Genomic DNA, 12,132 nt, shown 5'->3' with positions numbered 1-12,132 from the left:
TAAATCAGTAAAAGTTAGACTTTTACCTTTTATGTCTTCCATCATCCAATTTTGTAAACACATTAATACTTTCACAGTTTGTGAATGAAGTCTTGAATGATGAGGGCTAAAAATATCTCAAATGACTTCACAATAACTCTTCCTCCGGTACTAAAAGCACTTTCTGAAGCAACGGAAGAAATAAGGATGGCAAGAATATCTCTCGCAATCTTTTGCAAAGTCGGATACTTCGTAATTACTTTCCACCAATAAAGGACATGCAAATCCTCATCATCCGATAATGGTTCTTCCTCTAAATAAAAATCCAATTCACACCTATTCACCTTTCTAACCTTAGTTCTCTTAGATTGAGCAAATTCATCTTGTGCACCGTCTATAGAACTTGGTGCAAGTCGTTTCCTACTTTGCCCAACATCATTTACATTTTTCACAATATCACTTTTCCTTTGATATTCCACAACCAAATTATCAAGACACCTACGAACTCTTGCCAATTGCATATCAACCTCTTACCATCAAAAAATTTCCTAAACTAAAACTCCACACAATTCATCTTATTTCTTGGATCTAAGATAGTAGCAATAGCCTAAAGTTCACACATATGATCCCAATACTTGTCAAATTTTTCAAGCATATTTTTTATCATCAATCTAATAATTTCAACATCAATTTGTAACCACCTACCCATAGCAAGCTTAATCTCACAAACCGTTCGGGAAAAAAGATCAATAGTGATAAACTTTCTTCCATGAAAAACATTAGTATACTGTAAAAAATTTCTAACTTATCCCAAACAAGCTCAGCTAATTCCCAATCCTTTTCACTAGGAACAACAAAATTCATCTTTTTATTCAATCGCTTTAACCTTGAAAACACATCTTTAAACGGCAAAACAGTTTTAAGCATCAAGTAGGTTGAATTCCACCTTGTTTTACAATCAAGACTAGGCCTTTTAATGTTAGCTAAGTCCAAAAAACGACACACAATCACGAACTTTTTTAATTGCAAAACTAATAACCCCTAATCCATCTTGAACTATTAGGTTCAATATGTGAGCACTACAACGCAAATGCAAAAGATCACCCTCAAGCATCAAAGACCTTTTTTTCAAACTTATCCATTAAAATCTTCATCATTGCATCATTAGTAGTGGCATTATCAACAACAACATCAAATTTTTTATTTTCTAAACAATATTGAGACAAACAATCCATCAATACCTTTGCAGTAACACCTCCAGTGTAAGGGCAAGGCACATAGCAAAACCTATATAGAATAATATATTATATGTTTTAGTCAAAGGGTAAAACTAAAAGTAACATGATTACATGAGTAATTAAGTAAGATTTTATCTTAAGGTGCGATTTCGTAAGACCCGTTATTTATCAATAAAATGCAAAGTTATGACCATGTAACCCTTCTTTTGGTTGGTTGCAGTCCACATATCAGTAGTGCTTGCAATTGTACTTTTATTATGCTCAAGCAATTTGTGTAGAGAAAGTTTTTCTTCTTTAAACATCTTCATGATATCTCGCTTTGATGTGGAACTAGAAATCATCAATATTGCAATTAAGGCTTTCAACAAACCTCCTAAACCCAATATGATCCACCATAGACGATGGATACCCGTGAATAATAACCATGGAAACTAATTCCTTTCTCGAAAAATGTTGGTTGAACTCTTTAAGTTTGCTTTTACCACTAAATTCCAGAGAACTTGACCCATCACATTCCTTCTTAACTCTTAAAGTTGTTTGACCACGTCCAAGATTCAAATGTCTTCCTGAGCAAACTTCTTTATGTGTTTCAAGAGATGAGAAGTTCCACTATTACCACCAGTTACTAGACTAACACTGCAATGCTTACAAATAGCTCTAGTCACACCATTTACCTCCTCTCTTGTAAAATAATTCAATGCCTCAAAGGTTGTTTTCCTTCCCTTATCTTTTGTGCAATGACTTGGAGTACCATTATCATTAACAAATCCTTCTTCATCTACATCCAATGTATTTTTCGACTCCTTAACATAATTATCTTGTGGTTGTGCCACTGATTTGGACGTACATTGTGATTGATTTTCATCCATTATCTATATCAAGTAGAAACTAATAAGTATTTTCATCCATTGTCTATATATTTTACATTTTAAAACACACTGAATTCAATTCAACAAAAAAATTTTTGTGGGTTGGTGTTGTTTCGTTCTGATATGAGCAAAAATTGTTCTTAAATTTCATAACATACATACCCAATTCATTTAAACAAAAAATAATTGTGGGTTGTCATTGTTTATACAGGCTACAGCTACAGCTTCTTCATCCATACAAACCCTTCTTCATTTAAATATACGTACAGGCTACAATTTCTTCATCCATGACCATTATCAAATTTCGTAACATACAGACCCTTCTTCATTTAAATTTACACATAAACTTATTACAAAATTAATATTAGAATTTATTACAAAATTTTATTCAACCAATCATCTAATAATCTTATTTTAGAATGGCGTACAAACTACAAATCAGAAATTCATATGAAAAAATGGAGTACCTTGAATAAAATCATCTAAGAAAATAAAATTAGAAATTGAAAAGAAGTACAAACTACAAACCCTAAAATCTAAGAAAGTAATATCAGAATTCATATGAAAATTTGGAGTATCTTGAATGGCGTTTGGGGTCTGTTGAGGCATTGAGGGAGACCGAAGAATGGCGTAAATGGTGGACTGGCGATGGCGACCGTGGAGACTGGAGAGTAAGAATTTAGAATTTAAGAAGAGAGGGAGACAAACAAACGACGCTGAAGAAAAAACTGGAATAAGAAACTAAGAAAAATTAGGGTTAGGCACTATATATTAATATTTAATTGTATAGGGTCCCGGTCAAGGTCTGAGGGGCGGGTCTAGGGTCTGGGTCTCGAGGTCGAGTCTGGGCCCGGGTCCGGGTCTGGGTCGGAGTCTGCACGTTGGGATCCGGACCCATGACCATCCCTAGAATTACCGCGTGGATTTAAAAAAAAGTTTTAATTACTATGTTGAAAACCCAAAACTTCAGAGTTAACACATGAAATTTTCCTATAAAAAATCACGAGATTTTACAAAAATAAATTTGTCTTAGCTTTCTATAAATTACACCTATTAAATTTGTTTTTAATATAAGGATAAAGAATATAGAGTGACCAATATAATAGGTCAAAGCTAATTTTATTCTATAAAAATTTAGATCATTAACAAGAACTTTACAAGGTATAGGTTCTCAAAAAGAACTTTATAAAGTATAAGTCCTTAATTATAACTTATGAAAATATGGGTCCTCAAATATGAAATACCTTATATCAAAGTAAAACTTATATCAAAGTTTAGGCCCCTATTGCATGCTTTTCTCATGAAAAGATTCTAAAAGTTTTATTAACAAACATAAAAATCACATAACTAATCTTTCAATTCTTCATACTCAACATCATTGAATTGATCCATAATTCCCCAACTTCAAATATTATATATTTGATTTAAAATTTATAAGTTAAAATATAGACAAGTTGTATAACTATTTTATATAATTTATCTCAATAATGTAAAAAAAAAAATATTAATATCAACTTTAAGATTTAACTAAAAAGTTAAAAAAATATATATAGTAGTAACGAAATATGTGTATTGTGTGATACTATGTCGTCTCATTTTTATGTTCAAATTTGTAATATAAATATATAATACATAGTTTTATTTTTATAATATGGGTAAGCATGTGTTTTAATATTATAATGGTATTAATAATGTGTTTAAACTTCACTTAGTATAAAATAAAAATCGAGTTTAGACTTTTTACATGAATTTGACATTTAATCTATAACTCATATGTCAAGTTCGTAAATTTGGTTTGAATAAACTTATTTTCACATTATGAAACTATAAAAACTGCAAAATTACAAAGATGAATCAAAAAAATCTACATAGCTCACTATTTTCTATTATATTTCTATGGAAACCCTAACCCTAATTAGAGGGGTATTTATAGTTACCCTCTCTTTAAAGGAAAATTAGGGTTTGCCAAGCGAGAAAATCGCCCAGAAAAACTCCAAATCGACAAAACCATCAAGCATGCTAAATATGCCGAGTTGGCTTTCCCCCATGCTAAAGCCGACTGAAAGCCGACTCGGCGTTAGATTCTAGAAATTTCGTGTCTAGATCAACACACAAAAACCAAGTTGACTTTTCTCTAAAGTCCAGAGATAACGACTCGACGTTTGCTTCTGGAAATCACCCCAACTCTAGCCATAAAATACTAACTCGTCTTCTGCATAAAACCCCATGTTTAGACTCTAGTATGAGTCACCAAACACCAACGATAAATTTGTGAAAGTAACTAAAAATAAAAATTAAAGTATTCCTAAAGTGATAAAAAATAAAAAATTAATATAACAAACTAAAATAGAAATAACTTAAAATCAAGATAGGATGAGCATGTATAGATTCCTCAAGTGTCAAGTATCCAAAGGTGGCACAGAGCATCAGAAGGAATAGACTGTATATCTTCTCGTTGAAATTGTGAAAAGGAAACGACTACTTTTGTCAGTAAATTGAAATTCAAAAAAGGCTAATAAAAGCCACAATTTCCGACAAAAAATCTTTAATTTTTGGACTCTAATTATTTTTTATTAAAAAAAATACTGCTTTTGTAAATTGCAGTAACAGTTAAGACTTAAAGAGGGAGTGGGACCGCATGCAAATGTAATACAGTGTCCTCAATGCCTGTCGTTGTGTCTCTCTTTCACATCATCAACAATACTTTCCAATTTTTATTTAATGCTTTTTTAAATTATTTTCAGTTTTGAATTTTATTTTTTTGATTTGTTATAAAATCAAAAAAAATAAATAATTTTAACAGGTAGTTGAAAAACTGATACTTTAATTCAAAATGAAAAAGCTAATTTGATTGATTTTTTAATTGATTTTTCATTTATTTGTTAAACAACTAACAACCAAACACTCCCTTTCAGTTATTGATCCAATACTAGATATCTTTTACACTATTTTTTTAAGGTTTTTAAATTTATTTTATATTTTTTCTGTTTTAGTTTGTTGGTTATACTTTAATTAAAAAGCTTTTATTAAAGTGTAATCAATAGATTAAAACAAAGAAAATAGTAAATGTGAATATGATATGAATTAGTATATGTAAATTAGCGCAAAGTAGAACTATCAACTATAGGATTAGGAGTATTATCCACCATGTGTGCTGAGTGCTGACCCGTGTGTTTTCTCTTTTGGAGGGAAGCTTTTAAATTCATTCGTTACTGTGACGAATGTGAAAACCCACTTTTATGATTCGCATGTGATTTAATACTTTTATATACTCTGTTCTATTCATTCTTATAGTTTCATTTGACTTTTAATACTACTTCTATTTATTAATTATTCTTAATTTATATTTTATTATTAATCTATAAGTTATAATATAATTAAGTGAACTTTTAATTGATTTATTTCAAAGTAAAGATTATTAATATTAAAATTTTACAAATTTAATTATGTACAACTAGATATATTAATAATAGAATTTTTACATTGACAAATAAACCCAATCAAATAGGACTATTAAGATCAATAAGAGAGAGTATAATTTTAAAATATATTTTTAAACTAATCTAGTAAAAAATGATATATATTTTTGAGCCATATAGATATGATCTTTAATAAAATTTCAAAATTTAAATATTAATTTGGTATATAAGACGATAAATTAATCTCCGTATATTTTGATATTAGCTTAATTAAAGTTATAAGTGAAATGTGGTGAATATCACACTAACAATGTGTGCATATAAGATAGGTATAAGGTAGATATATATAACCATGATTAATATAATAAACCTGATTAGCAGTAATTAGGGGATGAAGTCAATGAAGAGAATTATATATATATATATATATATATATATATATATATATATATATATATATATAATTTTATATTTTAAATAAAAACATATGTCTTAGATTCAGATATGGATCTGATAGGTCCAAAAATAGGATTAAAATCCAGCAAAACATATTCCGATCGAGTTTAGGATCCGTGGCATAATTGGTCACGAGAAAGTTGTTGAGAGGAAGGCAAACCTAAAAAGTACTAAAAAAACCTCCCTGGCAATACGTTACATAATTTTTATACAATGGAATAATATCCTTATATTGATGTAAAGTATTACTTCTTACGCCCTTTTTATTTTGCATTACTTTTCATTTTAATTTGTCCTTAATTTTGTACTTTTCTTTTTTGGTAGTGGTTCCACTTTTATTATTTTAATCTCATCCATAAACTCATATTCTTTTAATTATAATAACTCATCTATATACTCTACTTCTTTTATGTCTCATTCTCCGATTCAATTTCACTTTCTACTAAATTTCACTTATATTACACTAGCTGTAAAATGAGAGAGACATAAGATAAGAAGTAATAGATTGTGTGAAGCTCCAACAAAGTGGCATATTCATCATTTTCTTTAATTGGCAAAAGGAGAAGAAATTGAAGAAAGACTGTATGGACTTGCAAAAATAGTAGACAAATAAGAACAACAAGATTAAGCAAACATGTTACAAGATTATTGAGCAACAGGATGTCGGATGATGATATAATCAAACTAGTAGTCGAGAAACATCGAAAGACGAGCAATAACGAACCATATGATTACTCGAACATGTAATGCTTATCAACAGTTTCAGAGACATCCCAAGTGCACTTCATACCTTTAGGAAATACCACTAAATCACCAGCTCCAATCTCGACAGCTTCACTCGAACCATCGGGATAAACCTTTACCTTTCCTTTCAATAGAAAGCAAGTCTCCTTCGCATCGTATGTCCAAGGAAATTTACTAGGAGCACAACCCCACCTAAATCATGACACAACACACTACTAATTACCAATTTATCCGGAAGATCAAGTGCAACAACATTCCATCACTCCTAAACTGTTAAATGGTTCCCACCTAGGTGAGGTTTCAAAGGGTCATATGTATGCAACCTTACCCTTGTTAGTGATAACAAAGAGGCTGTTTCTCATTGACCCTCGATAACATGTATTATTTGCACCTGCACATAAACAAGACTTGCATGTCATATTGTGATTATATGAACCTTTTAAATAATATTCCATTATAATCCAAAACCAAAGAGTTATAAATCTTTAGTATATTGAAATAAGGGACCCAAGAAAAGATTTAGCTGCAATGACCATGGCATCACTTGTTGAGATACCTAAGTTTGCGTTATTGTATAATATTGCAGCCAAAGGGTCTACACGATATGAATCACTAGACTATTTTGCGTTCTTGTTAACCTTTTACTTTCTATATATACATAGCACCTCGCCCTTAGGTTGATATATTAGATTATACAAAGAAAGTCATTGTGAGTACTTAACTTACTAATTCTTATGACAACAACATCAGGATCAAGGTGTTATCAATGAAAGCCTCGCACTACTTTAAAGAGGTACAAGGAGAAGAGGGTTAGGCTTGTTCCAATAGTGGTCAAGTGCGAATGTGAAGTATTGAGAGTTCCAAGAGTGATCTATCTTTGTAGTATCCAATTTGTGATCCTACGGTGATATGTGAATTTACCCAAACTATGTATCAGTAATCCTTACAAAGAAAATACAAGTCATAATCCATAAACGACCTCACATTAGATTTAAGATGAGAGTAAACTGGATAAACCTAAGGTTCACGCAACCTATCCTATATTTCGGTATTAGAGAAGCTTAAGCTGAGTAAGTCGATTTGTTTTTTATAACACAAAAAAATCGGTCAAGCAAGGTTGAGGTCTAATGTTTAACATAAAACTATCAGTGTGCATAATACAAAAGCATCTGTTCCCAAAGATCCACTATTTGAGAACAAAAGTGAAAAGCAACCACAAAACCAGTGTCACGTGATTCGCTAATTGCCTCAGAAATTGCGATTTGTAAAAAGCGAATTATGGTCGGTTTTGGGCTATTTTTGAACCATTTTGAGCGAATCGCGAATTCATAAGACGAACTAATTAGCGACTTATGTTTCACTGCACAAAATCATTGTTCTTAAGGCATAAGATCCGTTGTCAAACACAATCAAATCCACATCAACTAAGCTAATATGTATAAGTACAATGGAAAAAATTACAAGTCCTTCATATGAAGCCCAACAGCAAGCTGAAAAATCATGGAAGATGATAAGAGAATTTGGACCTCAAGGGGCCTCAAATCAATCAAGGTGACAATAATAGTTAGTCCCTTATTCAAAAGTGCTTGAATCTTGCTGAGAGAGGAAATCAAAATATTTTCTTAGTGAAAAAATGTAACATCCGTTTTTTTTAAATAATAATAATAATAATAATAATAATAATAATAATAATAAATAAATAAATAAATAAATAAATTTTAAAAATTTTAAAAAAAATAAATACAAAAATAAATAAATAATAACTTCTCATCAACAAATAACTTTCCACTTCTCCCTCTTAATCTTAACCTCACTTACCTACTATAAATTAAACCAATTACCCTTAATTTCATTCACATTATTACTCACACTTCCTTTTTCTCCTACAAACTACTTCCTCCATCTTCCAATTACTTTAAATTCAGTCAAGAAAACGCAAAATTTCGATATTAAAGACAGCGAATTCGTAGACAGAGATTATTAGGAGCGTACGTTGTCTAGGATCGCGTGATAAGGTAATTCTCAATTTCCATCTAATTAGGACTATCCCGTTAGTATTATATGCTAAGTGATAATTAATGTGTTTAAATGGGTGCATGATTTGATATGACATTATTTTGTATGATATTATGTTTTATATATTCTCAAATTATATTTTGTCAAACTTGAATTTATAATTACTATTTTGATAAAATTTATATTTTTTTATTTATATAATTTAAAATTTATATTTTTTTATTTATATAACGAAATTAGATACGGTTTAATTTGAAAAAGAAATACTTATAATATTATTATTTTGATGAAAGTTATATTATTATTTTAATAATAATTTTAAATGCGATTGAATTTGGGAGAAAAATATTATGATATTAATATTGCAATTGAATATTCTTGAGATATATTTTTTTTGGGAAAACCTATGATCAAAAAATAAAATGTATAATGTATGTTTGATTATATGTTAGTGTGCTCGCGACTAATAATTAAAATATATTAAATCACGTAAAGTGTAACATGAGGGAAATGAAGCTCTTATATTTGTTGTGATCCAAGTATAAGGGTGATGAACAGGTTGTCCTGTTTGGTTAGTATAGCTGCCGACAGGTATTATTATTTCTGATACTTGATACGATGTTTGGTCTTCCTTCTATTTGTTGTGATCCAAGTAGGAGGGGTGTGTACACTAGAGTTCCCTGAGACTACTCTGCTGGCTTTGAATTATTTGGGGTGACGACCTCTTGATGAAGTAGGTATAGGGGTAAAGCTTCGGCCTACTGGCGTTTTCGTTCCCTCAAATTAAAAAATTTGATTATGTGTTTGTCATTATTAAATATCAAATTAATAAATTGGTTTATGTGATATTATATATATTGTTTTCTCAAATTGTTTTTCTTTTAAACTCGGCTATTAATTATTTTCTAAAATTATTTTCAATTTGATTATATTTTATTTTTTAAATCATTTTCAAACTTAATCGTTTTACGGAATGGAGTTGGATTTACTCAATTTTCTGATTTTGGGAGTTTTTCCCTTGTTTTTCTTGCATTCTTATGTTGCAGGTTATTGATTGCGTGGGAATCGTGGAGTGAGGATCACCTAGAAACATAGCTTTTGTTAGAGTCGTATTTTAGTTTAAATTTTACCTTAAGTTGTTTAAATTTTATATGAACATAGATTGCGTTTCAGTCTTCTCTTATGTTGTAAGACCCTTTGTTAGATTAAAGTTATTAAGTTATTTCTTAGTCGTTAAGCCTTACATTTATTTTATTAGAAATAGATGTGGCGGTAACACTCCCATGAGTAGATTTTGACTCATGTTTTTCATTAAAGGTGTTTTTAAAAGTCCGACCTATTCTGAGGGTGTTAAAAAAAAAAAAATTCCCAACCTTGAAGAGTAGCTCACTGGTTGAGCTCTGGGATTATATGGATAACATTTTAAGAAGTAAAAGAAGGAAAGTGGTGTTTTGCCCTTCCAAAACTTTCCAATGTTGATTTAGAGGACTTCTCCCCTCCAAGCCCCTCCCCTCCATTCCCCTCCCCTCCCCTCCAATTCCCTTCACTTTTGGAAACGAAAGAAATGTCATTCCTCCATTTTCTTCCCTTCCTTTCCCTCCACTTCTTCCTATCCAAACATTGCATAACTTTCCTCTTTTGCTTCTCCAAGCCTTTACTCAGCTCAACTCCATTTCACCCTTTGCTCTATTCTTACTTACTTTTCTTTTTTGGTAAACAACCCATACAAAGTAAACTAATTGGAGTATTACATAAGTATTTTTTTTTTGTTACTTGTAAGAAATTATCTAGTACTCCTAAAACATATTTTCCCATAACCCAAATGAAGCCTTAGTAAACCAATAACTACAGAGCAGAAACCTACTCATGTTCTAGTAAATCAATACTACAAACCTCCAATATAAAACTGCTCAGTTTCCTATAATCCCATGTCTATAATCAACCAAGTATTATAACAAGTAACAAAGAAACAACCAACAAAGTAAACCCTCACTCCAAAATAAAATTTACAATAACATTACACAATCCTCATATACAGCACTTAAAATTTCACTAAAATTCACAACAATTTATCAATTCACCACAAATCAAAAACCCCAAGTTAGGTTTACCATTGATCACAAACATATTCACTACCAATCGAAAACCAATAAAAACCAACATAAAATTACTTAAAATAAATGAAAAAACAAGAAAAAGAGAAGTACTTGGGCCAATCACGAACACCAAGCTCAGAAAGCCTAGATTCAGGAGGGTTTCTTTCAATCTTGACACCCAATTTCTCCACAGTTGTCGACATCCTGGTACTTTCTGCTGATGCCCTAATTATGCTCAAGGATCGATTTCTCTTGCTTCTTATTTGATAAAGATTCCACCCACTTGTAGACTGTAATTGTAGAGATTGGATTTGAGGATTTTGATGAATTGTGTAAGGGTATTTTTTGTTGGGAGTAATTGATGATTGTAGTCCTATTGTTGACTGCCCTCCAATTGTAAGACTTGAAATACCCATTTTGTAAGATTTTAGCCAAAATGTACTTTAATATGCCATTTTTATGGTTTATTTATTTATTTATACAAAACCAATATATTTTGACATTTGTATTTTTTTTATTTATTTTTTTTTTGTGTGTTCAGTGTTTTTTAGAAGAAAATTAAGTGAAAAAAATTTGTGTCCATTCATGTCCTATCCTTTTTGGACTTTGATCACTCGATGTGTGAAGCAAATGGGAAAAAAAAAATGAAAAGACTAAGCTTAATATAAACAAAAGTTCCCAAAATAAGGTTCGGGTAATTTTAAATCTAAGTATCTTTATGTTCAAACTTAAGATCAAGTTTGTTCCCCGTTATTAACAGTGATTGGTTTAAAAAAGTTAAAATTTTTTGTTCATTGTTACTAACAGCGAACAAAAGGGAGACGACGACATAGCGTTGGAAGGGATAAAAAAAATTAAAACAAAGTTTGTTCGCAAACATGTTTTTCATGTTCCCTTTCCAACATTATGACATTATTTCTCTTTTGTTCGTTGTTAGTTGTCGAATAAAAAATTTTGACTTTTGTTGATCAATTTATTTATTTGCTGTAAGTAACAGCGATCATACCTAACCTCAACTTTAGCATAAAGACACTTATTTTAGAAATTTAAGTTTTCGGAATCTTATTTGGGAAATTTTTAAAATAATTAGCTTTTTTTTTCCAATTTTTCGCAAATGGGTAGTAGTTTCAACTTTCAAGTTCGTCTCATAATATGAAGCACACCAGTAACAGTAGGTAGATAGGTAATACCCATTCCTACTACAATTTTGCAAATTAAGCTTAAAAAACGTGATATTGAGTAATACTAGAGACCAATATATAAGACTTGATAAACCAATTTTTATTTTGTTCTAGATACAACTTTATTCGGTCTT

The 12,132-nt window shown here is 30.4% G+C and overlaps 1 protein-coding gene across 1 annotated transcript; it reads right to left on the bottom strand.

Annotated features, from left to right (window-relative positions):
- Positions 1-6,466: 6,466 nt before the first annotated feature.
- Positions 6,467-11,282, bottom strand: LOC130804309 (uncharacterized). The gene is made up of 2 exons (XM_057668697.1): positions 10,929-11,282; positions 6,467-6,897 (listed from the first exon to the last, which is right to left on the bottom strand). Exons 1-2 carry the CDS (start codon positions 11,231-11,233, stop codon positions 6,693-6,695), a joined length of 510 nt encoding a protein of 169 aa, XP_057524680.1. The 5' UTR covers positions 11,234-11,282; the 3' UTR covers positions 6,467-6,692.
- Between the last annotated feature and the right edge of the window lie 850 nt (positions 11,283-12,132).

The sequence above is a fragment of the Amaranthus tricolor genome, chromosome 17, assembly GCF_026212465.1.
Source record: "Amaranthus tricolor cultivar Red isolate AtriRed21 chromosome 17, ASM2621246v1, whole genome shotgun sequence".
NCBI classification, from domain to species: Eukaryota; Viridiplantae; Streptophyta; class Magnoliopsida; order Caryophyllales; family Amaranthaceae; genus Amaranthus; species Amaranthus tricolor.
This window is presented reverse-complemented; position numbering and strand designations above follow the sequence as displayed.